The following is a 26,435-nucleotide window of genomic DNA, read 5'->3' on the forward strand; positions in this document are numbered from 1 at the left end:
TGTTGAATTTTTAGAGTCACATGGATTGTTTTGACATTTAATAACCGAGTCCTGAAATAAAATTACAGTTGTGGATATTTGTTTAGTCTGGACTAAACAAATAACAGCAGCATAAATCTCAAACGTCATTATGAGGAGTCTGGAGTGAGGTTTCTCACTTGATAATGATCAAAACATGAAATTCAGGTTGGTTTAAAGGAATATTCCACCTTAAACCTTTGAATGTTGACCTAAAAGGTTGGTTTCAGGAAGTATTCCACCTACAAGGTCCTCACACATCCACCTTAAAGGAACATTCCACCAAAAATCCTTGGACATGCACCTAAAATGTTGGTTTAACCGAGTATTCCATCCAAAATCCTCAAAGAGACCTAAGGGGCTGGTTAAAAGGAATATTCCACCTAAAACCTCAAATATAGGACCGAAAGGGTGGTTTAGAAAAAATCCTTCAATGTAGACCAAAAAATCTTGGTGTAAAGGAGTATTCCACCTTAAATGTAGACCTAAAGGATGGTTTGGAGTAATATTCTACTCTAAAATCTTCCAACGTAGACCTAAAAGGTTTATCTGATGGTATATTCTATACAACATCATGGAACATTTACCTAAAAGGCTGGTTTCATGGTATATTCCCAGAAGAACCCTTGAACATTGAGCTTATTGGTATATTCCACCCAAAATACTTGTACATATACCAAGAAGTCAGTGTAAAGGAAATGTGGACCTAAAAGGATTGTTTAAAGGAATATTTAAACGATTATTTTCATTATTTAATAATCTGTTATCAGTCAGAACCCTGGCAAACTTATTTTCATCAGTTTTTTAGTGGAAGTCACAATAAAGGAGCTCTTGGTTTTTACCAGCGTTACTGAGTCCAAAGCTGCTGTTTCAACACAGAACGTTCACATGCATCCACAAACCTCTCAGCACTCAAACACCCACAGACAGGAGGCCGGCTGGACCGAGGCTCGGCGGCGTCCTCAGACCCACAAGTCGGGGAGTCGCTGAACTTGTTGGTCCGGTTTGAAGGCCTCCATGTGGTCCAGTAGAAGTCCACGTAGTCGGTGTTGGCTTTGAACCGCAGCGACTGGCCGCCATCAGGTGGACCGGCTCATCCTCGTAGGGCTCCTCCTGTAGCCTTGAGGGAACCACAGGAACATTCAGTAGCTGTTGGAGTTCTTCCTGTCAGGCTTGTGGTAGAACGGCTCTGAAGAATCTTGTACTTGTCTTATCTGGAACAATCTAACAGCCTAAACTGTTAACAGCAGTGTAAAGAAGCAAACACACAGGCATAGATTAGGACTCAAACTAGATTTATTTTAGAAAACAAATCAGCTTAGAGGCATTTGTTCACACATGTGGCTCAATAGGAGGCCGTCCAATCAGATTCGAGGTCTTCACTCTGTAGGTTGTTTGTTCAGTGAGACTCTTGGACCTCCATCAGCTGATGTGGATGTTTGATGGTCTTCCTCTCTAGTGCCAGATGATTCATCCATGAATTCAGCAGCTACAGACTGAAATGAAGCTCATGCTGCCGTGATTGAATTCCTGTTCCAGATCAAATGTTCAGAGCTCCCCTTGAATGCAGCCGTCTGCTGTCTGATAGTTTTTCTCATTGTAGTCTTCAATAAAGTCTTTTTCCTCATGTCAGGATGTGGTGAGACTCTTTCTCAGTCGCTGCAGACGTCCCTCATTGTGCATCTCCAGAGAAGAAACAGAAAAACTGATCACTGCTTCAGCATCACAAACGCTCTCCAGCATTGAGAGTGTTTTAGGAATTCATTCATTGTGTTGTGAACTTTGAAGGAGCAGAAACTTTACAGCTGCCAAAGATATGAGCTCCAATTCTGGATGTTTTAGGAAATGAAGTTCATCAAATGAACACTTGATTTTTGCTGATAACTCTCATTAAATTACTAAAGAAATCTAACATAAACACCTGTAAACTCTCAGGCAGCTTTTGTTAAAGTTTGTCTATAATTCTATCATCATGTTCTGGAACCAGGACTCTGCAGAAGTTCCTTCAAACAGATACTTGTGTGTTTCTATTTAAGGCCTCAGGTTTGAACGTACAGCAGAGGCTTAGAAAGGAGCGATTTTAATATTTACAACAGTACAGTAAATGTTTGGAATAAAAATTCTTAAAATTTTGATTTAAATAGATTTGTGTCAAATAATATTGTAGAGTCTCACTTAAATATATCCAAATAAGTTAAGTGTATTTACATTTTATAGAAGACTTGATTTCTTAATCTCAATACTGTAGGGTCTGATCCTAAATATTATAATAATATTATAAATTTAAATAATAAATAATATTGTAGTGCAGAGTCAAACTTTAATCAGCTAAACTTACATAATAAATATCACTGTACAGTCTTAACCTGAACATTAATATTATTGAGGTAAATTTACATAAATCCTGATGTTCTAGAGTCTTAACTGGAATATTTCTAACATGAATCTTTTTGTATTGTGCTGATAAACAATAACCCGACTTTCAGATAATATTTATTGTCTGTGATTGTGAGACTAAATTCCTCCACATTCTGGAACTTTCCACACAGCAGCTGTAGGAATAAATAAAAATAAAATCTGTTCATTTCCACATTATGCACATTTATTTATTCTTAATATCTCATGAATGGTAGCTGGCAGTAAAAACAAACTCATCCGCTGGACTGAATTTCCCAAAATGGAAACATGGACAGAATTTAACACTCATGTATCCATGGCAACGCTAAAGTTTCTGCTTCGTACCAAAGTTCACAACACAAGTAAAGATTTTAATGTAAAACTACAGGGATGACTGCTGACCATAAGTATTCTGATCAATACTTCATGATCAATATCAGGACAGATGTTACAATTCCAGCTGTTGCATTAGACTGCAGTTATTCACAGAGAAATTAAAACATCACATTCCTCATAAAAACTAGATGGGACTTTTATTAAATGAAGTGCTGGTGAATAAACAGTGTAAAAAGTGCAAAGCAGCTCCATTAAATCAGGAGATGTGAGACTTCCACAGCATGGATCACCATCTGCTGTGTTGATTCATAGCTGAATGTCAGAATGAACTGAGCTAGAAAAGCTGCTTTGAGCTGCAACATTACAGTCTGACAATCCAACACCATCACAGTTTTCATCTGGTTGTTTTGCTCCAACATGCTGTGAAGTTCAGTTTTTACCTGAATCAATACAGAGATTCTATTTCCAACCAAGACTGGAATAAAAATTAGACTGTTATGAGGTTATTAATGCAACTAAATCCTTTCAGATGGAAGGATTTACTTCTAAATTCTAATTCAAGTTTCAGCTGGAGCTCATTGCATTCACAAAGAAAAACAGCGAAACCTTCATAGCAACATTTAATAAACCTAAAGCTTCCCTGTTGGCTCATTGGTGGAGTTTGTTACTGAGCATCTGAACCTTAAATCCAGTGAGACGACCATCTTCAGTCGAGGCCAGTCAGAGAACTTCAAGACCTTCCATCGGCTGGACCAGATGTGGCATCATCTCCCTCTGAACATCTGGATGACAGGAGAAAAGACAGAATCAAACACAGTTCACAGAAATACAATTTATTCACTTTCATCATTTTATAAAAGTAGCATGAACTTTATTAAAACTTGACAACATCAGTAATGAAAGTAAATGTTTTTATCTCATGTTGAAGCTAAATTTAAAGTCAATTTTAATGACAGTTTATCCTGAGAGGAGTGAGAATGGAGCTTTTCTTTCCTTTTTAGAATATTTCCTCAAAATATTCTGTTTATTATTGGCTTTAGAAACATTTTTATCTATTTTGAGATACCTCAGACTGATGCTGGTTTGCAGATAATTTCATGTACAATGACAATAAAGATCTTCAATTTCAACATTTTGCTAAAACAAGAACTGCAAACCTTCTCAACCATCTCTCAGTCTGCAAAATTCCAACTGCGACAAAGAATTATCTGATGTAGTTATTATTAGAATCTTTACTGATCCAGCCCTGGAATTAATAAAAATTGATTGATATGATTTTCTCTGATGGGACCACTAAAACTGCACACCATAAAGTAAATCTCTTCTGCACTGCACACATACTACACTTTTGTATAACTCTGGATGTCAGAGTAAAGGCAGACGGATCCACCCTGCAACCCACAGGATCCACAGAATCCACAGGACATCCCCAGTGGTTCTGATGAACCACTGGGTCAGAGGAGTTTTAGCAGCATAAAGGGACCAACACAGTATTAGTCAGGTGGTCAGAATGTTCTACTGTTATATTGTCATGCTGATTATATGATCAGTAAATGTTACCATCAATTATAACGTCCACATTGATCAGGAAAAAAAAAACAACTATCAGTTCATTCAGAAACTGTGGGGTTAAACCTAAAAACACAGACCTCAACAGCAGTTTGTTTCAAAGCAGAACACCAGTCAGTTTTCACTAAAGAAGCTTTCAGAGCAACAATTAAATGACAGTTTTGTTCTCATTAAGTTCAGAGTCTGCCAAAATAATGTATACACACATCAGGAAAAGAAAAACTTTTATAAATATTTCATATGTATAAGTACTTCTATACATATAGATACCTCTTTCAAAGTTTGATCAAATCACGATAACTCTGTGTCCTGTTGTACGATGTTTTCCCAACAGATGGCATTACCCTCATGAATGGAGCATCAACAAGTGACGTCTACAACACAACAGAAATGTCTGGAAGCCAGTGGCCACCACTTTGAGCACCTCTTGTAATTGTAGAGGCCAAAGATAACTTTTATTAATCTCATGATGTCTGAATTAATTTGGTATTGAAATATTTATGCAAGTTTTTCTTTTCCTGATGTGTGTAAACATTATTTTGGCTGACTCTGTATAATAGGTTTCTGACAGGTCACCAGGCAACATCTTTTTATAATAATGACAAACATACCTGCATTCTACAGGAGTGATTTTCCTCATGTGCAGGTAAAAATGTGTGAGGAGCTTAGAGATGACAGGAGCAGGAGTCATCCTCACTAATTCAGCTTCCACCTAGAAACAGAAAGACCACAAACAAACACACTGATAGACTCTCAAACGTTCAACCTCACAGCCTCAAAATATCTGTTTAGGAAGTGTTGTGTTTCTAAATTCTGCTGAAAGCATTGACAGACATTCTCTTACAAGGTTGTGTAAAAAGCAGCCTGTCCTCTGAGCTACTGAGAAATCTTCCTGAACAAAGTTTCTACATGTACATCAGCTCAACAAAAATTAAAGCCTTAGTCAGAGATAACAGGTATCGCAAATTATAAACAATTTTCTTTGTTAACTCAGACTTTCTGCTTCAACCTCACATAAAAAGGGGAGTTTAACTCGTCAGGTGACTGAAAATGAATGGCTTGTGCAGTTCTAGATCCAAAAGTAGGATGTTTCATCTCATGTTTTACTACAAATACATACTACAATAAATAAATACAATGGTTGGTTGCTAGTTTATTCACTATTAATGTCACTTTATATGCAGGATTGAACCTGAACAGTGGAAGAAAGAAGGAATTTAATGAAATCATGGAGATTCAGAGAGGTAATGTTGCACAATGTTAAGCGCAGTTTAATTCAAACCAGCTGAATGTTAAACTTCAGTGCAGCTGAACGGGTTTCAGTTAACCTTAAAGTAAAATAACTTTTTTAAAAGCTAAAATACACAGTAGAGAAATACAGGTTGAGAATTTCATTCTAATAATGACGGACCGCTGCAGCAGCAACTAACACAGGTGTTCAGCGGTAAGTTAGCCACCTGTGTTAATTAGCCCGCTAGCTAACTTAGCCGCTTAGCTAGCTAACGCGTCCGGACCAGCTGCTCAAACACGACAAAACACAACTCTTCACAAGTCGCTGACTTAACGTACAACAAAACAACGCTACTGGTTAGAAGCATTTATCTTCTTACCGTGTTTTATTCCAAAAACAAGGTCAACAACAGCCAGAGATGCTATCAGACCTGCTGACCATAGATATATATAGCAGACTAGATCCGCTAGCGCGCTGTCTTCTGTATATCTAGGGTCTGACCAATCACTGCTCGCTGGCTCTCAGTCAGTCTGACCAATCACTGCTCTCTGGCTCCGCCCTTTTAGAATCTTGTCGTCACTGGCACAGCCGCAGCACCGTACTCTGTTTGGCTCCACACTTGCTGATGACCACTTCCTGTCTCAGAAAATGAAAAAAAGGACCTTTTTTTCGTTTCTGTCTCTTACTGGTTTTATTTTTTTGTTATTCTAAACATAAAATGAAGATCAAAGCATTTTTAAAATTTCGTATATCCCTTTTTGATCATGAAAAGGAAAAACGCCATGTATTTCAATTTTAATTTTTGTATTTTAAAACGAAAATCAATAACCACTCGTTCTTTGTTTTTCAATACCCATTTTAGAACGGAAAATCCAATTGCCAAAATATACACGGACCGAGAACACTTTCAAGTGGGTGACTTTTTTTGTTTGTAACTTTTAACAGGCACTACATGATGCTTGATTTTGGTCTTGCTGGAAGCAGGCATGTTAAGCACCAAAAATATTGCAGTCTCAGGATAGTAAATACACCTTGTATGCTTCATACCAATATTCTTTAAGGCACAGAGCACTCTTTCTCAACCTGTAAACGTCTTGAGAGAATGTGGAATTAATTCCACATGCTCCTGGCCTCATATTTGTTCAGCTCTGACCTGGTAGGCAGCTGCTGTCGAGATGAAAGCGCAGGTCCTCCAGGCTGTTTTTGCCACGGGGAACCCATGCAGAGCAGACCAGGATCTGCAGCTGACACCTGCCCTCATCCTGACTACTGCTGGGGCGAGGAACACTGCAAAAGGAAGGGCTGGGCTGAGGATGGATATTTGTCTTTCTCAAGCAAGGGTGCGTGAAAAAACATGTTTACATCCACTTTTTAACAAACTGTCGGAGTCTTGAAGCGATATCTTGTTTATTTTTTTGCTATATGCAGCAGATCTGAGATGCCCCATCGTTTATGTTAATTCCAAATGAGCAGTCGACGCAGTGGATTAGAGCTATAAATCACATGGCAGCGATCTTTATGAGAATCTCAACCTTCCTTTTTTAATCTCCTCAAATCTCCCATCAGCCCTCCTTGGCGCTGCGGGCCCTCCCAATCCTCCGCCCAGCCCTTTTGACTGTAAACCTCATACCTCAGAGCACATTATGCACATACAGTACAGTGTAACGCGCACATTGGTGTGGCTGCTGTGTGTCAGCACATTCTGCTACAGCAAGACCCACTTGAGAGCCACTGAGAGTACAGCAGCTTCAAGGCAGGATGTGCTTTTCAAGAAATGGTGTGAAGGAGGAGGTGGACTGAAAGTGAATGAAACCTTTAAGGCTGATAATAAAAGCTAAACCATACTTTGGGCTTCTCCTCACATATATCAGACCAAGTGGAGTTTTTTGGGGGGACTTTTTTTAAGCTGGTGATGTAGAGGCAGGAGGAACATGCCAGAGCTTTGAAATGCAATTTTTCCTACAACCAAAAATCTTCATTAAAACACGATTACTTGAGGACGAAGGGCTAATCCGCCCCCCAAATCCACTCGAGTTCATGAGGCAGTAATGAAACAGCAGCAACCTATTTCGTTCTATTTAGATCCTGTTATTTGGGGGGGATTTTCAGCAGCTAGAGCCCTTGACAGAGCTGAGAGCCCTGACGTCAATGCAGCTGCCTCCCAGGACTGTGTCATTTATAATGAAAGGAGTCAAGCAAAGCCCCCACAGTGCGCGCACACACACACACACAAACACACACACATGTTGTGAGGTCAGATGCTCTCAGGGTGACAAATGACAAACATCAGTCAGGGAGAAGAGGAACGTTGGCCCTCTCCCTTTCCTTAAGTCACCTTCAGCTCCCCTCCTCCCTCTCCACTTTTCTTATTCTGTCATCTTCCAGTGATGCAGCAGGGGTTTATAAGCACTACAAACTCCGCCCCCCCATCAGATCACACATGAAGATCACTCAAGCAGTGTGTGTGACTCTTGGCTTGGCTGTAACATCCAGCTCAGAGCCTGCAGGACCTGATTTTTCCAAGCACTACTGGGTCGTCTGTACTGGGATTTTCTGACTCTGTCCATCTGCTGGCCAGCATGTGTTCAGCGTGTATGCAGAGACAAGGAAACAGGGGACATATGCCTTTGAGTGCAGCATGACCTTCAATAAGAGCTAATTTCATATAAGGAAATCTTTTGGCAGTCCTCACATACATCATGAACAACCATTTACATCATACCTACTTACTACACGGCTTGTATGCTGCACTGGGTTTTGCAGATTTTTGTAGTGCATGGTGAATTATGAGGAAAGGTGCAGCTTGTTACTACAAAAGTTCATTTTTGTGTCTGCATTCCGAGCTCCAGTTTTTGTCTCCAAGCCTTTGTGTGTGTGTGTGTGTGTGTGTGTGTGTGTGTGTGTGTGTGTGTGTGTGTGTGTGTGTGTGTGTGTGTGTGTGTGTGTGTGTGTGTGTGTGTGTGTGTGTGTGTGTGTGCGTGTGTGTGCGCGCAGCTCTAATCCTGAACAGTGCTGTGATCTCCTGCTCTAAAAGACGCAGTAGGATGTTGTCATCCTCCCTCCTCCTGTTGTCATGACAACCATTGATGTCATTACAGTATACTTTGGTCTGATGAGTGAATAGGCCTCTGATATTGTGATATTTTACCGGGAGAGAAAAAAAAAAGAAAGAAAGAAGAAGATTACCACTGTCTGTCCTCGTATCAGCTTTCTTTTCTCGTCTCTTTCCCCAAGAGTGTCTGTGACAGACAGTCTGCTGGAGGTCTCAATAGCGTTCAGCGGCCCTGAATGCACACTATAAATAACTACATTTAGCTGGAAAATGCTGCTGTCTTTTAGGCAATTTTGCTGTAAGGTTGCACTTTTCAAATGTATAAGTATAGTGTATAAAAATAGCCTTTACATTCAGGATATGTTTGGGGGGTTTTTGTTGTTGTTTTTTTACTCACCAGTGCGGGAGTTGTTGAGCAGAAAGGAGATTTTATTATTATAATTGTTAAGCAGACTCCACTGGTAGATCTCATTAATGCCACTGTCTGACAGAGTCAAATGAACTTTGCATTAAAGGCCACAGATGCAAAATGCAAGAATGCGTCGACTGAAATCTGATCAGATTCAAGGGGGGACTTTTATATGAGCGTGACCCATCCGGTGTGTCAGGCTTATCATTTTGGCTCTGCAGCACTGACTGTGCACACGGTCAGATCCCAGGAAAAGAAGTGAGACCCTGGTTTCCATGAACAGACTGACCCCCTCCCAACCCCTCACCTACCTCTGGTGGTGTATTAGTGGGATTAGCTGTTCTCTGTCTGAGTGGGCTGATTGGATTGACGTGTTCTCTCTACATGATCCTTTCTGCACAACAGGGACAAACCTCTGCTCTCAAACAGCTCTGAGAACTCCTTCTGCTCTCCTGCAGCATATTTTGCTCCTGAATGTGTTTTCATAGTGCAGATGTGTAGTTGAGGCCGACCTATCAGAGCTCGCCTTGGATCAAGCCCCCTTTTACTATCAGAGAAGGTGTTTGAGTTTCACATAGTTTGATAAATATTGACAGATGATTGCCATGGAGCTGGACTGAAAGTGATGTCAGAGCAGTGATCTCAGCTGCTGGTCAGGGCTTCAGTTCTTATCAGTGGCGATGAATTATTCAGTCCCTCCTGCCTGTTAACGCTGAGTAGAAAAGAGTTGTGCAAATCGCTGCAGTGGCTCACAGCTGGCTGTACAAAAGGCTGGCAGAGTAAGTTTGTTGTCTGGTTGATGGGTGGTCAGTCTAATCATATACTAAAAGCACAATTTTTAGTGATACTTAGCCATGCTGATCATTTTATTTGCCCATAGTGTTAGTTATCTGTTGCCCTGGACAAAAGTGACCTTGTGAAATTTGCAGGACCAGATTTCTTAGATTTCAGATTTCATTGCCACTAATTGTTGGCAAAATGCCGAAAAGACTCCATGAAAACATGAAACTAAATGACTGCATACTGTTGAAATGTCTGTGGAACTTAACACCATTTCATGCTTTCTCAAGCTACGAGCACCAGAAATAAAATTACATTCCATTTTGTTGTAATGGAGTAAAGGCTGAATCGTGAGCAGGGCAAAGCAAGCAACTAACTCCCTTTGAGTTCCTCAAATTCATTCTGGCGTCAGTTAGTTAGTGTTAATTAGATTAATTGCACAGGGGTTTGGGAATATGCACCACTAAAGCTGAGCTGAAATGATGGTGGGTGCTGTGTTATTACCTGCCCTGTAAAGGGGCTTTGTTACTGTAAACAACTGGGCTGTTTTTGCTCCTGGGAGTCGTAGCAGGTTGGTCAGACAACTATTGAGATCTCAGGCATATCTCAATACATAGGCGAATAAAAGCTAAACTATCAGCAAGATACCACTAAGAGGTAACAGGGAAAAACTGTGAATGCTTTCAACTGATGTAAGTTGCCGTCTGCTATTAGTTGGACCAGAGTATTAGTTTACTGTCTTGGGGTGATTCGCTCCAGGTCTGCTGTAATTACTGACAGGTAAATATATTCAAGGTTTTACTGTGAGTGAAAAGCTACATATCTCTCATCTCCTCTGTAGTTGTACATTGACCAGCCACAACATTAAAATCACTGGTAGATAAAGGCTCATTCCATCTAAAATCATCAGATTTTTTGAACAATTTCTGCTCAACCATCTCTGATTTATCTGACATTTTTGCAGCATAAAAATTATATCTATATAATTATTTGTGAAATTTTAGTCAACCCACTTTCAGGTATTTTTTTCCAAACGCTGAAATTAGAAGCTATGTTTGTTATTTCTCAATGCCATTGATTTAGAATCTGCAATATATTGCAGTATTACTAGTCTCTGATTAAGGGTGAAAGAAAAAAAATTAAACCCTCATGAAAGGTCCTATGTTTGAGCATTTTCACAAAACAATTGATAATGCAGAAATCAACGAGTGATATTTTCTTAACCGTATGTAGTTACATGTCACATTAATACAAAACAAAACACATGGAATAGGCTGGGGAATTCCCTCCGTGTCCATGGCCTGATGGGTCACAGCTGTTTTGGCAGAACGAGGAGAACGTTACACAATGTCGGGCAGGTGGTTTTAATGTTGGTGTATGTCTTCATTTAAAGTTGTGACTGGATATATTTAGCACATTTCTGACTGGAACCGTGACAATATTTATCCTGTCTTCAAAACTTTTAGCTGGTAGTTTAAGTCTTGCATTAGAGAGTGTAATTATTGCAACAGAACACGTCCTGTGGCTCCCGCTGGATGGTCCACGGTGGGTACTTTAGTTCTGGTTGAAATGATTTCAGGTTCAGCTATGACTCAACAGTTTATATGAAATGTGATTCATTTTTCCAGGTCATTAACCCACGCATACATCATGCAACCCTCCAGGAATATTACTGACTATAGACTGAAGTTACAGGACAGCTGGACTATGTGAAGAAGACGATAGGACAGTGGCAGCTTTGTAACCACACACACACACACACACACACACACATAAAAGAAACACACACAATGTTATTCTGTTCAATAAACCTTTTTAATCTCAACAGCAAGTTAGCTTATGTGTGGTCAACATCAATGAAGGTAAATATAAAACTGGATTTTCTATTGATGACTGATTTTTTTGTTTTATCAGCAGGAGGTGAAATTATGATACTTGGAAACACATCCACTAGAATCTTCATGACTTTAGTCTTCAACTAGAGAAATATTGCTATAATACTTTTAAATGGCATACACTGATTGACCAACGAGAAAAAAAAGCACGGTAGAGAAGCTGACAAAGAAGCTCCAAAACTCCACACGGTGGGTCGTACAGGGAAACTTCTGAGGGACTTTGGTTTTGTACCTTTGTAAAACCTGGCTCTACTTACTTTCAGAAAAAAAAATACAGAAAAGCAAGAAGTAATCATAATAAAATAAAATGATAAAAGGGTCCAACCAGAAATAATGGTGCTATTCAAAATCTTAATTTAGACTGAAAATACGAAAAAGTAAAAGGCACACTGAACACTATTCACTTCCAACACAAAATTCGGTGCAACTTGAGTGTGCACTGAAGGTTCACTAACACCTCTAATCTGTACAAAGAACACTCATCATCATAAAGTGAAAAGTGTTACTCTTTCTTGGATTAAAATCAACAATCAAATAAAGTGTTACTATGTCTGGTCTTTCTTTGAAAGAAATTTGTTTTGTGTCCATTATTGGTGGGGAAGAGAGAGGAGAAAGGTGTTTCCTACAGATTACGGTTCGTTTCATCTGCCAGGAAACGGCAGAGCAATACAAACCTTTTCCACCTCCACCACAGTCACCTCCTCCTCTCTCGCTACATCTCTTCGTCCCCTTGTTGTCAAAGTGCTCCAGTATTCAACTTCCATAGATCATCCTGTAGCTGTTTTAGCCTGACCATTGACAAAACGAATAAAAAAATAAACAAAACAATCATCAAAACATTCACTTCAAAGCAAAATCCACCCTCTAATGCTCTTACATCACCAGTATTGACAATTTAATGCTCTGTAAACCCCAGAATAATTATTTCATCTGCAACCAGCCTCACACCCGTCAGCACAGTTCTTTCAAAAGGACATTTGCAACATGACCCATAAACTGGGTGTGAGCTTATTTCTGTCAATAAAATGTGGGTGTATGACCATATAAACATATCCAGCTAGTCGACTAATTGTAAATTGAAGGGTGGGACTACTAATGCAGCCACAAGACCTATTTTGCAACATGTCTTTTGGCTGCATTGCACTGTGGTCTGATGAGGCCATTGTAGCTAGAGTTACTAGTATCTCTGCCCATTTGACTGTTAAATGTGAGAGCAAATGGTGACTTACTAAGCAGTTGCTCTTAGATCCTGAGAGAATGACAGTAAAACTCGCCAGCTGTGTTAATCGACTATAAAGCTGACAAAAGGAGACGTAATTGTTCAGCAGCAATTTTTGTTTCAGCTATTTTTTTAAGTTGGTGAGAGACATTTGACAATTTTCTTAGCCTGAAATAGGCCAAACAACTAACTAAGCAATAAGCAGATTACTTCATCATTAGTCGCAGCACTAATCTGTTGTGAAACTGTATTAAAAGCATCTTAGGGTGGATTTTCCCTTTACATCTTGCACAGGACTGCAACCACAGTTGGTCCACATTTTTTTGCCAACACTAAAGTCTGCTTAATGCAACTATAGAGACTCCTAGTCAAACCATCACTGTACTTTAAGAGTCTGATTGTGGACTCTAAGATATGTGCTCAGTCCAGTCTACACACCGAGAGTGACTGCCTTGTCTGAAGGCTAATCTGACTACAAACACCTCTACAGCTTAACCCACGACTACTGAAAGTCACACTGTCTGGCCACAGGCCACAGATGGTCACAGATAATAATTTCATCTCAGCCCTGTGACGTTCATTGTCCTATTATACCAATTGAGACTATTTCATTTTAAATCATCATCATCTGTCAGAGACGATACATCTGTGTGCTTCAAGTAGACTGAACACAGTAAGTGCTGTAAAAAAAAAAAAAAAAAAGAGATCTCTCATCTTGTTGCCGCCTTGCTGTCAGTCAAAGACTGATTTTGAGCCAACAGTCAAAATCCAGTGTCAGGTGACTGATGTTCTGCTGGTCTTCGTCTCACAGCAGCCTCAACGTCAGAGAGGAAACATTCTTTCATGAAATCTAATGCAGGGAATCTTCACGGGGTCATTCTATTATCATAAACACAATTCATCATTAAAACACAGAGGCATGACTGGAGCACTGAGGATGTAAACCAGAATTCATCTAAAAGCTACAACTGCACTGAGAGGGAAAGCACAGTTCGTGTCACTCTGAAGAAAGCTGTAATACAGTGTTTGTCTTTTCAGCAATGACGACAAATCTTGTGATGGATGCAGAAAATCTGACTTCTGTATTGTGCACACAAACAAACACACAAACACACACACACAGTGCTGTGCAAAAGTTTTAAGATATTTTGATATTTAGCTTCTTATCCATAACATCATGCCAGCAGTAGAGGCATGTGTTTATTCAGCATCACTGACCTCAACATAATCAGCCTTAGATTACATGAAGAGTCGGAAGCAAGTGGGACAGAACAAGTTCTCCAGGATGCTCGCAACAACCAACCAGCCAAGTACCTCTAAGAACTGTGTACAAGCGTACCGAGAAAAACCAGCACTGTTTTAAAGGCAAGAGGGTGGTCAAACCAAAGACTGATTTGATTTAGGCATTTTTTTTTTTTAACAGTTGACTGCACATTGTATGACATTAACTGATGAATAAACACTAGTTATTTCATTATTTTTGAAACCATCCTCACTTTGCTTTTTGTAGCCTAAAACTTTTGCACAGTTCCATCCATACAGCTGTCTCCAGGCTTATCCCGGCACTTCCAGGGCAAACGAATGACAGATTATCTCCTGGTTACATCATCAGCTCAAGTGATGTCACTGCTGACAACTCAGAGGTCCCCGGGAACCAATCAGAGTCGGCTGTGCAGGTGAGGCTTCCATTTACAATCCCTCCACATTAAGGATTAATATTGCTTCAGTATTGCCACAAAAATAGAATAATATTGACTGTTTAACACCGCAACTTCTCAACCCAACGTATTAATTCCATCAGCCCTCATTTATCAGGCAAACGCATGACCCACATTTCAACTGTTAAATAGGTGCACGGCCATTTCGCCTGCAAAAAACTGGTAATTATCCCAGTCATGTTGAACATAACGAAACCTGGCAAGTGTGTGCAATTGGGTAAAGGTGGAAAAGCAGTTCAGTAGTGTAAGAAATTAATCAGGATCAGTAGTTACATTTTACAAGAAAAAACAAATATTTATGTCACGTAGCCTACACTAATGTTCTCATTAGTCATACTAAAAAAACAGCTTGGAGCAAGTTTATCACTGTTAAAAGCACAATTGTAGCAATTAGGTTATTTGTTTAGGCAAATGATGAAAGTTACCTGTTTTCTAAAGGAATAGTGTATATACTAGTGCTGCAACCTATACATGACTCCATGTTAGCCTTTGTGCATTAGTGTGTAAATAACTCCTATAATGGCTATAAAACCAACAAAAAACCCAGCATTTTAACATTTGAATTTGTGGTGATACTCATGGTACCATGATAAATGAGGGCTATTTACTCTTGTTCGGTTGATTTTAATTTTTTAAATCTACTGGAATCTTTAAAAAAAATGCACCAAAGTGTTTTGAGAACCAGTCTATTGTTGATGGTGTCCTATTTTAAATACAAAAAGCACTTTCAGCCTTTGTGCTTTTGGTTGCCACTCGATCAGTCCTAAATTAGTTCACTTCCAAAACCATTCCTCGGTGAAATGATGCACTGTAGCAGCCACCAGCATGTGCAGCATCCACCCTCCCCATGGGCTGCAAGGCTCAGTCCTCACAGGGGGCACAACGTACGTGACAAGAGCAGCCTCGCCAAGTCAGCACGGCGAAGCTCAACACTGTGCCACACATCGGGCCTGTTCCTGCCTCACAGGGCTGATGAGAACGAGAACAGAGGAGTAGAGGGAGAAAGGGAGGTAGGTTAAGGGAGGATTTTGGTAGAAAGGTTGAGTTCATCACAACTAAGAAATGAAGTTTGTATTAGTTGTACAAAAATTAACACTTTCTTCCCTGTTGCTACGCTTATGGCCTCCACTTATATCTCCTCTCTCTGCTCTTAATGCTGTGTGGGTTCTCATTGCTTAATACTGCTTTCTAATAACCCCTTCAGCTGACTTTAGTTGACCAGTACGAAGCCGTGCTGAGAGTCTACGGTCTCCATCATCTCACTGTCCAGGAGGGAGCCCTGCAGTTCAGGCAGGCCCAGGACGTCTGACTGCCCCGGACCAGCCAAAACTCCAGCCATAGCTCCGGCGTTGACCTCTCCTAGAGTGGAAGGGGGCAGCGAGGAGGGATCCAGCGAGAAATCGTACTGCTCTGGGAGGAGAGCCTCTGGGGAAGGCCCCAGCACCTGCTGCTCACAGCCTGCAGGGTAGCTGAAGCCCAGGCCGCTGGCAGAAGCTTCATGAGGCTGGGGATGGTGGAGCTGGTGGTGGAGGTGAGATCCAGGAGGCAGGTGTTGGGTGTAGTGGTGATGGCTCAAGTAGGGTTCATAAACTAAGCCCTCGCCAGGTTCCATCAAAGGGCTCAAGCTATGGGGGTGGCTGAAGGGCGGCGAGGCCTGAGGACTACCCTTCTGTTGAGTCTGGGGCTGGTGGGGGGTTGACATGGGGGGGCCCTGAGGGGAAGGTTGAGACACCGTTGGGTCCAGAGCAGGGCTGCCTGTCGGGTAGGAACCTTCAGCTATCTGCATCTGGTTGAAGTAGGCCTGCAGCCCCATGCCCTGTGGCTGCTGCTGCAAGTACATCCTCTTCTGGTTCAGTCTGTGGGGAGGGCAGTAGCATCCACTTAGCACAAAACAAAAAAATGGAATCAACACAATTAAGAACAAAAAGCTTCCAAAATTTATCTACAAGCACTTATTGGCAAAATAAAGAATAAAAAGTCAACTGAGAAACTAAAATGCTGAATGCATGTGTTGTACACGTAGGGGTTGTTGTTTCTCTGAATCGGTGCCTGCATCACTATTTGTTGTTTCAAATATTGATTCAAATAGATCTACTGTGCACAGTGACAGTTGGGAGAAACAATTGACCAATCTGATCTTAGGAGATGGGATTAGGAAAGGGGACGCCATCTTTCTACATTACTAGAGAAAAATAGAGACAGAAAAATGGTGATGCATGGATGAGACAGGCAAATGTATAAACCATCTACCTAAAGAAATAAGCCAATCATACTTCTTTGGTCAATATGAACTGCTACTAACAATTGTAGAAAAGGGTAGAGCAAAACAAAAACAAAACAGCCCCCTTCGCTAACATAAAATCAGCCAAGAACCCCATGTCAAGTTAAACATTAGTCTGATAATCACACTGAGCAACTGTGGCTCCGACACCTAGTTTCATTCATGGATGTTTAAACAAAGTTTGGTTCTTCTCTATAGTAAAATGCATTATTAACCCTACAAATTTTCTGGATTAATTTGCAATTACTAATGCTAATGCTTTTTTTGGGTGTCTAAATCTCCCAGCAGTGAAAGGCCATCACAGCTAAGTGAACACAGCAGAAATATGTTTTAAAAGGGAAAAGAAGCAATAAAAAAGCAAATGTGTGGAGCAGACATCTGCAGTGTGATTTACCTGTGTTCCTGCAGCTGTTGCTCTAAACTTCGAGGAGTCTCCTTACAGAAAAGTTGGCAGCTAGCCGGACTGTTAGCCAAGACGTTGGCCTTTTGGGTAGAAGAGAGATTTGGTCTCATGATCGTGATCAGGATAATTGCCATGGCAACCATCTACAAAGTGTTTTATTTCTGTGTAGTGGCAGAGCTGATAGTTCTTACATTTCTGAATGATATCACTGAATATTATGCAAAGCATTCATTTGGCTTGATAAGACAGCTCTGTATCATGTAGAGACTTGTATGTACCAGTTGCTGATTAAATATACTGTGGTTATAGGTGGTGTTAAGACTGTACCTGTAGTCTGTGAGTGAGGTATTGTGTCTCCAAACTCTGTCTGCGGGACAGGAGAGGCGGCTGAGGCCCACCTTGATATAAAGCTAGGCCCTCTTGCTGCTTGTATGCCTCACCCTTTGAACAAAAACAGAACAACAAGGGATGTTTATGCACATGTACTTGTCCACAAATGCTCAAGGGTCCAGATCCCCTGCCCTGTCGGTTTACAAAGCTGTGTCAAAGTCCTGGTGATTCATCGTGTGGTCTAACTGAATTATCTTCCCTGTCTCCTGCCCAAATGCCTGTGTGTTGACTGATCAGCCAGATGCCTTTCTCTAAATGGCATGTACCATAGGGATTACACATTAGGTAAATGAAATGAAAGCAAATTAAAAGGATGATGGGGCTCGAGCAACATAACCAACAAAGAGCTGCTTTATTGCATTATGAGTGATGGACAAAAGGAAAATGGCTAGATCTTGTCAGCTTTTACGATTGATCTTGTGTTTATTTATTTATTTTTTACAGGAAAGCCTACTTATCTCCCCCCAAATGGTTGCCCCTGCAGTGTGGGTCTGCCTGCGCATAATTTTGTGTATTTGTGTGCTCGTGTTTTTGTGTGATTGTAGTTCTAGTCAGGGCTACGGCTAAGTCTGAGTGACTTCAACAATGGCTGCATTCATTTTGGCCTAGGCTCCAGGCCCCAGAGGGACGGGAGACAGTAAACAAGCCACAGTTGGCTGCCTCTCCTGGGGTTACACAACAGCCTGGGTGCCTGCTTTTTTTCCCCCTGGACATCATGGGGTCAGGACATGAGATGAACTGAAGCTGAGAGCAGGTTTGGGAAGCGAAAGATCTTGAGGAGTGTGTGTGTGTGTGTGTGTGCGTGTGTGTGCGCGTGTGATTATGCAGCAAGACTAACCTCCAGGAGGTTGTGCAAGTGGTGCTGTGGTCCCAGGTGGCCCATAGCGGCCCCTTCCCCAGAGCCCATCTGCTCCACCAGCATCTGGACTTTGTTCAGCTCCAGGATGCCTTTGGTCCTCGCCAAGTTCTGGAGGTGCTGCCGAAAGGCGACCAGACCTGAGAGCACAAACAAATCCCCACAAAACAAAGTCACAATTGATTCTTGTAACTGATCTACAGAAAAAAAACACTTTTATCTTCATAACAGGATGTTGAAATGCTTCATCCTTTCATAATTTAATCCCCACTGACGTTAGCAAACCAAATGACCAGTTAGCACTTTTCATCACTCCTCCTGACAATGTGACTGGATGTACGTCATGAGTCGCTGTGGGTGTGTATTTGTGTGTTGTCCATGTGACAGCATGTGTGTGTGTGTGCAACAGCAAGCAGCTCTGATAAGACCCATCCAGTGGTGACGAACTGTGGCTGTGAACGATGGGACCTGACTCACTGTGATGGTGGGTAGTTATTTAAAACCAGAGTCAGCAGTCTGACGCAAAAGAATCCACCGCATCAACACTCTCCAAAGAGGATTACAAAAAATAAATAAATAAATAACTGCAAATACCAACTGGGAGCGCACAGTGCTGACTGTCAATGCGGAGCCAGGAAGGGAACACACATTTTTAACTTAGAATTATAGGTTCTTCTTGGCTAAAGTGCAGGTGATTTACAACCAGCAGGCACAGAATAAAGTAGTTGTGATGGGGAAAAAAGAAAAAGCAAGAGGTAGATAGAGGTTGTTTAACATTCCCTCTTATATTTTGGCTCGTCTTGCTCTCTGATGTGGAGAAGAAACAAATCCTGCCTGCTGCAGACTGAAACTTTGAAAAGAGAAAGAAAACCAAGACAGGGAAGGAGCAGTACAAAGAGAGAAGGAGAGCGAGTGAGAAAGAGAGGGAAGGGGGGAGAGAGAAAGATATGTGGGCTGAAACCTTCAAATATCTGTTTGTGATTCATAAGGTGAATCATCACGGTTGTAGTTGTCAGAAAGATGGGAGAGGATGAAGAGAGGAGGAAGAGACAGAGAAAAAAAGTGTGTGAAGAAGGGGGAGGGGGGTGTTGAGAAAATGAGGAGGTGGCAATGAGGCATTTATATATAAAAAAAAAAAAAAAAAAAAATATATATATATATATATATATATATATATATATATATATATATAGGGTTGGCGCATCTGTGGCATGCAGATCAGAGTTCTTCATCTTGTCTGGTGCATTAGCCTCAGACATGTGTACTACGACACTTGATGCAGCAAGCTCATAGTAACTACTGAGCTTAAGGAGACATGTCAGATCTGGCATTTAATTGGCACTTATATATGATTGATCCATGATTTCAAAGCATCTGTCTCAGCTCATCAGGTCTACATCCACTTCAGACAGTCATTGTCACTGAATATTTTTCAGCGACATCTGAATGGCATGTCTGAACTTGCTGCATTCAACTGTGCAGAGAGTAATTGGAGTAGTATAAGAAAGATAGGAGACGATAAAATGACTTGTCTTGTCGTTGGCTGTATTTCAGTATGTTTTTTTTCTGGCTTTTTAAGAGTACACCACTGATTTTAGCATTGCATGTCCATAGTAGATTTTCTGAGGAAAGCACCAACATTGATGCTGAAGAATCAGAGATATCATGTTGTTTATTCCACACATTTTTCTTCCTTGTCAAAACCTGCCACCTACATTATGTACAATCCAACTCAACTGACAGTTGAGCAGGAGATTCGAGTGTGCTACACTTTTAGTCTTAAGATCAATTTGCAATTGAAAGACACATAACCACACATGTAGAAAAACAGTGCTGCTTCCCTTTAAGGTAAATTTGTCTCCTACTGCCAACGCTTGGTAACAAAGTTAATGATTTTTCCATTGCCCTTTGCAACCTTCTCCAATCTTAGACCTTAAACTGCAGTAAAAATGCATTGTCACATATTATGTAGTCAATTTAGTCTTACAGAAAAGTTGGTAATTTGAGGCATCCAAAGAAAACAATGAGTGGCTTTTGATGCAAGAAATGACAACTTAACACTGTTGGTTCTGACCTTGGGTGAGGGAGGTGTCGGAGGCACGGCGTCCTTCTCTGAAGCTGATGGGGGAGCGGTTGTGTGTCTCCCTGTGCTGGGAGGTGAGGGCAGCCATTGCCGGGTTGGCAGGCCGAGCACTCAGAAAAGGCGTAGGGGTAACGCCAGGCACAGAGCTGTTGGTTGGTACCACTTCAGTGAGGGAGGGGGGGTCCTCCAGCAGACCAAGGTCACTGTGCATGGAGCCCATATCGTAGCCAATGTCTGAGTCCACGCTACCCATGGAGGGGTTGTGGCCTAGAGTGAATAATTTACCTAGGAGGCAATTTTTTTCATACCATGTCAAGGCAGTGATCCAGAAAACTGTTTTATTTTATCATTGGACAGCATGTAACAGAGCCTGTCAGGTGACATCATACCTTGGTTCGAAGGCCCGGGCTGGTTGGTGACCTCAGACAGGGTGTGTCGCCGTTGACCGAATCGAGCTGTCTGATAGGCTGAGAGCAGGTGGGGTGGATCATCCTCTGTATCGGGCTCCTCAGTCTCAATGCCCTCATCAATCGATGTCTCCATCATGTTGCTAGGCGACGAGGTGGAGGACTTGCGGAGGACAGTGGGGGGAGGTAGGGGGTCCAGCAGGCAGCCATTCACCTAGACGGGGGCAGAGATAGAAACCGCACATGTAGAATTGACCAAAACAGGATGAAAACAGCTCTAAATTGAGGAGCAAAGGACATATTCACACTCAACAACAACAATCAAACCTGCAGGTTATTACTTAAATCGGTCAAACCCCAAGGAGTGTACACATAAGAAAACACACAAAAAAAATCCATCATTTGCACTCGACAGCTTGGATCCAAGAGGGCAGACAGCATGCTGAGAATGAGGGCTCCATTAGTTACTCTCCACCCTCTACTTTCCCTCCACTTACCACAGTGGGTCTCATACTGGGAGTGTGTGTGTTTGTTACAGCATGCAGGCCTGTGTGTGTTGGCGTAGAGGTGGAGGGTGGGGATGAAGGAATGCAGGGCCAGGAAGTGAGCTTTGACTGAAAGTGCCGTGTGACTGACACACACAGAAACACACAGATCATCTGCATGAGTTGCCGCAGTAACCGGAAAGCCTGGTGTTGGTCTGGAAAGAGCAACTTTGCCCAATTCCCCCATCTGCTTTCTGTAGTGTGCTGGGATAGGAATGCTATTACTCAACAAACACACTGAAGACAGGAAGGAAAAACTACATTGAGAAATAGGCAAAAAAAGGGCTGGTGTTATAAGGGGAGAGAGAAGTTAAAGGATATAGAAGAAGAAGTGGGGAGAAAATAGAAGATGAATGGAAGAGTTAAAAAAAAAAAGGTAAAAGACCCAGGAGAGAGGAGAAAGAAAGCCAAAATCTAAAAACGAAAAGATGAGCTGTTGGCTGATGGGTAGGAAGTCTGGGCATCCAGATCTCTGGAGCCGCGCAGCAGCTTCCTGTCCATGTGTGTTCACTCAGCTCTGCATTAGGTCACATCATCATCACAGGACCGCTTACATAACCAGACTCCATTCACGCAGATAACACGCACTCAGACTCTCGGCTCTGTTCTGCTCACCACAGACACATGCACAGACACACGCACACGCGCACACACACGCACGCGCGCGCGCGCACGCACGCACGCACGCACGCACGCACGCACGCACACACGCACACACACACACACACAAAACAATGTACAAATCCTTCTTTACTGGAGCCAAGAGTGGGGGTGGGATGGAAAAAGAAGTCTTGAAGAATGATACTTATGTGTGTGTGTGTGTGTGTGTGTGTGTGTGTGTGTGTACAGCCCTGCAGGTGTGTGAGGCCGTCAAGTCAGACCACTGGTGACTGTGTTCTGTAATAGGCGGTAAAACCCAACAACAGACCTGGAGGAAAAGGTCGTCGGCTAGCACAGATGAACAGAGGAAAGTGGGGGAGCAGTGTGTGTCTGTCTGTCTAGGATCCTTGCAGGACGGGCAGCTGTCCTGTCAGATGTGAGTGCTGGCTGAGTGCTTACATAAGAGGACAATTCAGTTGCACTCTGGCAGGTTAACGGAGCAAGCCGACGGTCCCAACCTCAAAGAAATGTGGCGCACACACAGGCATGCACAGACATTTCTGATGTGCGGCGAGCGGGTATGCTTATCAAAGCAAATCACTGTCAGGCTTATCAGGAGAATACATGTGCAAGCTGATAATGACCGTGGTAACGACAAGTTCCATAACCAAAATGTCGTATGGGAGTGAGCAGTGATATAAGGATAGAGGACAAATGCAAGGAGACCAAAAAAAAAACAACTCCTCAAAAAAGACTCCGCCTGTTTTTGCTGGAATTGGACTTACTTTTGGTGTGTTGACATCCTCCACCATGAAATTCTGCTCCAGGGGACATGCAGTCTGGGAGAAGGTGAAAGCATCAGAGGAGGCTTGGGGCACAGCAGGGGAACGCAACAGACGAACGCCCTGCGGGAGCAAACCCACCTGGGCTGAACCGCTGGTCGACTGCGCAGAAGGAGAAAACAGAGATGGTAATAGTCTTTGACATTAAATATGAAAAACCTTCTCCAATTCTGGCCAATTCTGAACAATATCCTTGCAATTACAACAAAAATGAGCTGCAGGTAATTTGACTTTATAATCGTAAAGGCACAAGAAAGCCAGATTCTAGATGGTGAAGGAAATGAAAGAGTGGTGTAAGAAGAGGCAGTGGGTAAAGAAAAGGAAATAATGAATAATGTAACTGAGGGAGATGCATAAGATCAAGGCTGAGAGGAAGAGGCTGCAAAAGAGCACATGAAGACATGGAGAAATAAATAAATGGGTCGCGTCCGTCTGTTTGTTCCTGGGTGCAGGTGTGAATAACAGAGCTTTGATCAGGGAGGCATGGATAGTAATCTGTGCACATCATTCGAAAGCCTCTTGCGACCCCGATGCCCTGTGGTTACCTTGACGACTGTCTGTTCAGCGATAGTGCTGGGCCGTCGCTGGCGGGCGTCGAGCCTCTGTTCGACAGGGAAGCTGCAGCGATGGGCCTTGAGTCGCTCCACCAGCAGGTAGTAGATAGCAGCAAAGTGGTTGTAGCTCTTGTTCTGCAGAGACTGGAGGGTGACAGACGATATAAATGGTGGCATCTGTAAATGAAGTTATTAGTGAAGCTCGCACTCCATTTTGGATGATTTAACTGTGACAGTTCTTGAGATACGGTGAGATAATTCTTTAATTATTCCTGTATGAAAGTGGGCTATTGCAGCAGCTTGAAGAACTGAATACAGATAAAAAATACAATACAGAGAATATGTTAAAAGATGAGGCAGCACTCAGAATATAGCGCAGAAAATTACAACCTCTTCACCTGTAGATTAACACTCTAAATCCCACAACCTGCCAGTGGGTTGGAAAGGCATGCCATCTTTCAATAACACTGCCAAAATCACACCATGTATCAGAGCTAGACACCGTAAAACCAGAAAGAATCATCAGCGTATCAATTTTCTGACATGCTTTGAACTACTCAACTGTGACTTGCCCCTTGCCACCGAATCTAAGCTTGAAATTGTGATATTTACATCAAATTGTTTAACACGGGTCATTCAACCTTTTACACTAACCAAATACCGTTACTAGTAACTCATCTGCAACCAACCGTCACATGACAAAAACTCAGGGACACTGGGCTCAACTGTAAACTGTGTTTCCACAGAACAGATAGGAGACAAGTATAAAAATAAATAATAAATGTGGGCAGCTGGAAAAATATTGTTCTGCCCCATTATGTAAATGATGTCATGCTGTATTGTAACTATGTAATACTGCACAAAAGACATGGTTGTGCTGTTTCCATACAGGTTCAGGACTTTTCAGGAGCCCACAGTGAGTAAAAACTGTGACACGGTCAAAGTATGCCCACAAACTTCTTGGGGTTTAGAAGGTAAGCAGATCAGTAAATACTTGGTCTAAAGGTTCGGATGTGTTTATTAAGTAAAGAAATATACTTTTCTTTTCCTATAAGAGCTGAAAATAATGTTCACACACAATTATATTGTGACTGCTTTGCTGAACATTGAAAATAATGTTAGTTAATGCTTCATCATTTTGAACTCATATTGGCAAAACATTCTTAAATTAAATTTATTCATGTATATTACATTCCTGAACATGTGTTTATGTGAGACATAAACAAAGGAGTAAATGGATATCTTGACAATATAGTACTGCATCATCAAGCAGCCTCTTTCAATATAATTGATTATATTTTTATGAAGATCACTACACTTATAACACAATGCTCCAAGAAAAGAAGGCCTAAAAAATCATGCATGCAGAGGCACAAAAGTGAGCTACATTTCCCATGTGTACTGTGTGTATGTGCTATTGCCATTATAAGCTCAGGAATTGTCAAATAATTTTCCCAATGGAGGTCCAACAATGGAATTTCATGCAGATAAGCATTAGACCCAATGTTCACTCATACATTTTTATCTATGTATCTGTGCATCCTCTCTCCTTATTTAGCAAAGGACATACTTGAAGTAAGTTGTGCAATATACAGCTCAAACCTCACTGTATCTACACTGATTAGACAAGGCGGGCAACTATCCAAGATGACCAGTTTCAGTCCTGGTACTAAATCTGCCCTCAAGTCCATAACAAAGAAGAACTTAATTTCCATATTTTTATCCTGTTTGTGCCGCACGGTGAAGGTGAACCTGACCAAGATACATACAGCCACAATGAAAGAAATCTTTTTGTTCCTTATGAAGAAGGATACTTATCCATTGTTCACTTTCATCATTATCATGTTCACTGTCTGAAGCTTTGACCTTTAAACCTTTAACCGCAGTTGAATACATCTGGTCCTGCTTCCAGCTTACCTCTATAGTCTTGTGCTGGTCGATACCGAGGCTGTGCATCAGGCGAAGGACCTGCTCGCTGTATTCTCCTACACCCGCCTCACCGTCAGCAGACAGAGGCTGCTGGTACAGGACAGGCCTCTGCACTGGAACATCCAGAGCCATCCACTTGTGCTCCTTAATCTGGGCCACAGACAGACGCTTTGATGGGTCCAGGACCAACATTCTGCGGATGAGGTGTTCACAGTCTGCAAGGGGTGGAAAGAGCAATCACACAAGATTTTTATAGACATACATATTTCACATCAACACTTTCCAAGAACAAAGAGGTTATTTATGTTGGAGAACTTTATGTACGAACAATGATGAAGCAAATTAAGCCACAAAGCATTATGTCCTCATCAAAGTGTTCCAGATGAGTTGGGGCAGAAATAACACGTAAGGAGCTTAAAATCAGAAAAATTCTTTTCTTAGTTTCTCCTCCTGTCACTTCTGAGCAGCATGACTGCACTCTTTTCTACTTTCCTCCCCTCCTAATGAGAGCTCCTCACCTCTAGTTAGTAGCTAGATGAGTTTGACGTCAGACACAGCTGGGTTCTTAACAGGATTACAGTTCCCCTGGCTGTGCCGCTTTGGCCTGCTGCACCCCTACTGCCTGTACTGCATTCCTGCCTGCCACATGGCATCCTTTCCAATTTACTCCACCGCTACGGTCTTAAAGCAAAACAGGTGTGTTTTCAACAAATAAGCCCAGCAGCTGCTTATTATTTCTTTGATGTTTAATACTTTCTTTATTAGTATATGTTTAGTGTATTTATTTCAAAAACCTGAAAACAAAGCAGGATTCGCGTGAGTCACTAAAGGCGTTCAGTTTCTGATTTGGGATTTAGACACAACATATGAATGAAAATATTCTAAGAAGAGTTTTCAAAGAGAAGTGATGTGAATTTTCAA

General features: G+C 41.7%; 1 protein-coding gene and 1 long non-coding RNA gene across 4 annotated transcripts in view; both read right to left on the reverse strand.

Annotated features, from left to right (window-relative positions):
- Window positions 1–1,296: 1,296 nt before the first annotated feature.
- Window positions 1,297–6,170, reverse strand: LOC129349238 (uncharacterized). The gene is made up of 3 exons (XR_008602162.1): window positions 5,931–6,170; window positions 4,932–5,032; window positions 1,297–3,533 (listed from the first exon to the last, which is right to left on the reverse strand). It is a non-coding gene; the product is annotated as an uncharacterized LOC129349238 (long non-coding RNA).
- A 5,415-nt stretch (window positions 6,171–11,585) lies between these two features.
- The window catches only part of sik2b (salt-inducible kinase 2b), a 44,348-nt gene continuing 29,498 nt past the window's right edge, over window positions 11,586–26,435 (reverse strand). For 2 of the 3 annotated variants that reach the window (XM_023264840.3, XM_055012131.1), the window contains 9 exons: window positions 25,503–25,729; window positions 23,577–23,729; window positions 22,975–23,133; window positions 21,027–21,258; window positions 20,629–20,922; window positions 18,537–18,694; window positions 17,636–17,749; window positions 17,300–17,388; window positions 11,586–16,504 (listed from right to left, as the gene is read on the reverse strand). In XM_023264840.3, coding sequence (XP_023120608.2) covers window positions 15,835–16,504; window positions 17,300–17,388; window positions 17,636–17,749; window positions 18,537–18,694; window positions 20,629–20,922; window positions 21,027–21,258; window positions 22,975–23,133; window positions 23,577–23,729; window positions 25,503–25,729 — 2,096 coding nt within the window. In that variant the 3' untranslated portion in view covers window positions 11,586–15,834. The remainder of the gene's footprint in view (window positions 16,505–17,299; window positions 17,389–17,635; window positions 17,750–18,536; window positions 18,695–20,628; window positions 20,923–21,026; window positions 21,259–22,974; window positions 23,134–23,576; window positions 23,730–25,502; window positions 25,730–26,435) is intronic. The other variant, XM_023264841.3, reaches the window with a different exon arrangement.

This window comes from Amphiprion ocellaris, chromosome 7 (assembly GCF_022539595.1).
Source record: "Amphiprion ocellaris isolate individual 3 ecotype Okinawa chromosome 7, ASM2253959v1, whole genome shotgun sequence".
Lineage (NCBI taxonomy): Eukaryota > Metazoa > Chordata > Actinopteri > Pomacentridae > Amphiprion > Amphiprion ocellaris.